This window comes from Phalaenopsis equestris, unplaced genomic scaffold, assembly GCF_001263595.1.
Source record: "Phalaenopsis equestris unplaced genomic scaffold, ASM126359v1 Scaffold197687, whole genome shotgun sequence".
NCBI classification, from domain to species: Eukaryota; Viridiplantae; Streptophyta; class Magnoliopsida; order Asparagales; family Orchidaceae; genus Phalaenopsis; species Phalaenopsis equestris.
The window spans coordinates 1-2,633 of NW_018217636.1; the positions used below are offsets into that span (position 1 = coordinate 1).

Sequence of the window (2,633 nt, forward strand, 5' to 3'; positions counted from 1 at the left end):
AAGGAAAACTGCTTGATTTGTGTCTTGCAGTTTCGTTTTATTTTTACAGCATTTAAAATATTGGAATAGAGAATACAAACATGCCCACCCCCACCCCACCCTCTCTCATTTATATAAAAAGGTTATTTTGCAGCCTAATACCCAATAAATAGTCCAAGGTTGATATCCGGAAGAGGTGCTCTGTGATTACTGTTGGATGCAGGAGCCTGTGAACGTTGGAGTGCCTCTACCAGGAGCAAACAACGGCGCAGCGGCGACTCCTCTTCGGTTGAGTAAGCATCTGAAATGAGCCAATCTGGGTGCAACTATCTTGGGATCTGTTGCTAGCTTCGAAATTGGGGTCCATAGACGCTCTTTAGGTCATAACAAAAAATGCAGAGTCAGAAATAGTCCACAGTGAACATAATTTGTCTTTAAATTGCATATCTTGTTACTTTTAGATGAAATACAAGTTGAGAAAGTAGCACTCTTCTGACACAGTTAGACAATATTCCAAACATTTAATTAAATATGGGTAATTTAACTATTGATATTGCCAGCATAGAGAAGATAAAATTTAATCCAGTGGAATTCCTTTCCTATAACAATCTAATGTGATAAGAGTGTGATATTACCTGCTGCTGCTGCAGCGCGGGGCCATATTGTTTGCTCTATATCTGATGCATCTGCCGTTTCTCCCCACATGCATACTTCACCACCAAGGACTAGTTTCTGTTGCTCAGGCTTGGTGATATTTACAAGTGGTTCATTCATATAGAAACCAACCCATGTGGCATCCAAGTGATCAAGATACCACTTGTCTTGGTTGCTAACAATGCATCTTAGTCCCGCACCTACTACTTTTTCAGCAACTCCACGACCAAGCCTCAAGAAAAAAAAATCATTATGAGGCTATGGTTACAGCAATATATTAATTGAGTAAAACATTCAGTAACTCTGTAATATAATAAAAATTGATCTAAAATATATGTTATTTTCTTAAGGCTTATTAAATTGTAGATGCATGTCATAGAAATGTCTAGGCAATGGATGAGCTATGAAGAAAAGCGATTTTATTTAGAAAGCATGACTGTTAGTGTGCTCTATTATAATTTTCAATAGAGCTATAAGCCTCTTTCTAGATTATAAATTATCCATCTTGGCCACTTCCATTTTCATCAACTTTTTTTGCGAATCATATCTACAATTTTCAATAGAGCTGTAAACCTCGTTTTAGATTATAAATTCATTACTATCGATTACTTACTGCATTCAAATTTATATATTGCTTCTGTAACTTCATAAATGTGTTGTTTAATGACCTATTGTTTTTTGCCTTACCTATAAGATAAATGATATTATTCTTGAACTCTTTGGATAAATTATATAATTCATTTTCAAGCAAACATTTTAGTAGTAACAATTGAGAATGTGATTTCTGATTAAAATAATAGACTTCTGATGAATTTGAACTTTGTCTGACAAGTAGTATCCTTCTTGCTTTATCATGATTTATTTGTTTCCTTGAAATCAAATTCTCGTGTTGATTTTTGTGTTGTAAAGCTTAGACTGCGAGAGGACATCTGATAGTCATCATGCTAGTCAAAACCTGATCTTTTTTATTATGAAAAAACTGATTAATGTTTTTCTCAGCCTCAAAATTAACATATGTATCTAACACTGCACCTATATAATATTGAATTTTTTGGAAGTTGTCGACCATATAGGTAAGGAATACAAGATCTCTCCACACCTTATCTGTCATAAAGGCTGGAGAATTTATCATTTCCTTTATTAATTGAGCGCATAGCGTCTTTAACAGGACATTGGAGCTGCATAACATGCAGTTTGACAAACTGCACATGACATTGGAGCTGCATATCAATTCCACGTTCTATGCAAATATAATAGGAAATAGAATTAACAGAGGAGAGAATCCTGGAGGGAGGTATAGAGGGGGTATGAAATCCATTAGTGTTTAGCATTTAGAAGTTTAGCCAAGTCTAACATAACCTAGCTTTAATATTTCATAAATGAGTATGGGAACGATAACCCATCTTTGAAGTTTCAAAAATTATCTATTAAAATGTGAACTTTGCAATGAGAAACATATTATATGATAAATACTTACAATTAAATTAAGCATATATGATGAAAGTTTAAAAAAATTGCTGGTTATTGGAAACAATATATTTCCTAATGAAAAAATAATGTGGGATCATTGCTAATAGAAACATGATTAGAGAGATGATAATTTGGAAAGATTTCTATTCAGAGAACATGATACAACTAAAGGTGAGAGAGCTACCAGTTATGAACCACAGTTTTGGGGCTAAGTTGTTTGCCAAAATCATTGAACGTCTCCTCCCTGTTTTCAAATTCAAAATCATATATTACGTTGTGTTGATTTGTGATGAATACAAATTCCTTGTTTTAGAAGACCTACCAATTAATGAATTCATAGCCATGGGATGATGCTATTTTTTGTGCTCTTAGGACAAAGTATTCGTAAGCATCAGATTCATTCATCCTTTTTTTCCTTAACCTGCACTTCACAAGATACAGTACCAACTTTTACGAAAAGTTTATAATTTGAGAAGCTACCAAAAATATACTGATAGAAAAAAAGCACTTATATTATACTTAAAAAAAAA

At 33.5% G+C, this 2,633-nt stretch overlaps 1 protein-coding gene across 1 annotated transcript; it reads right to left on the minus strand.

Annotated features, from left to right (window-relative positions):
* Window positions 1-7: 7 nt before the first annotated feature.
* LOC110035428 (beta-hexosaminidase 3-like) lies at window positions 8-2,524 on the minus strand (the record flags this gene model as incomplete). The annotated part of the gene is made up of 4 exons (XM_020739659.1): window positions 8-353; window positions 615-865; window positions 2,288-2,347; window positions 2,426-2,524. Coding segments are annotated over 4 exons (577 nt in total), but the record flags the coding sequence as incomplete, so codon positions are not given.
* Between the last annotated feature and the right edge of the window lie 109 nt (window positions 2,525-2,633).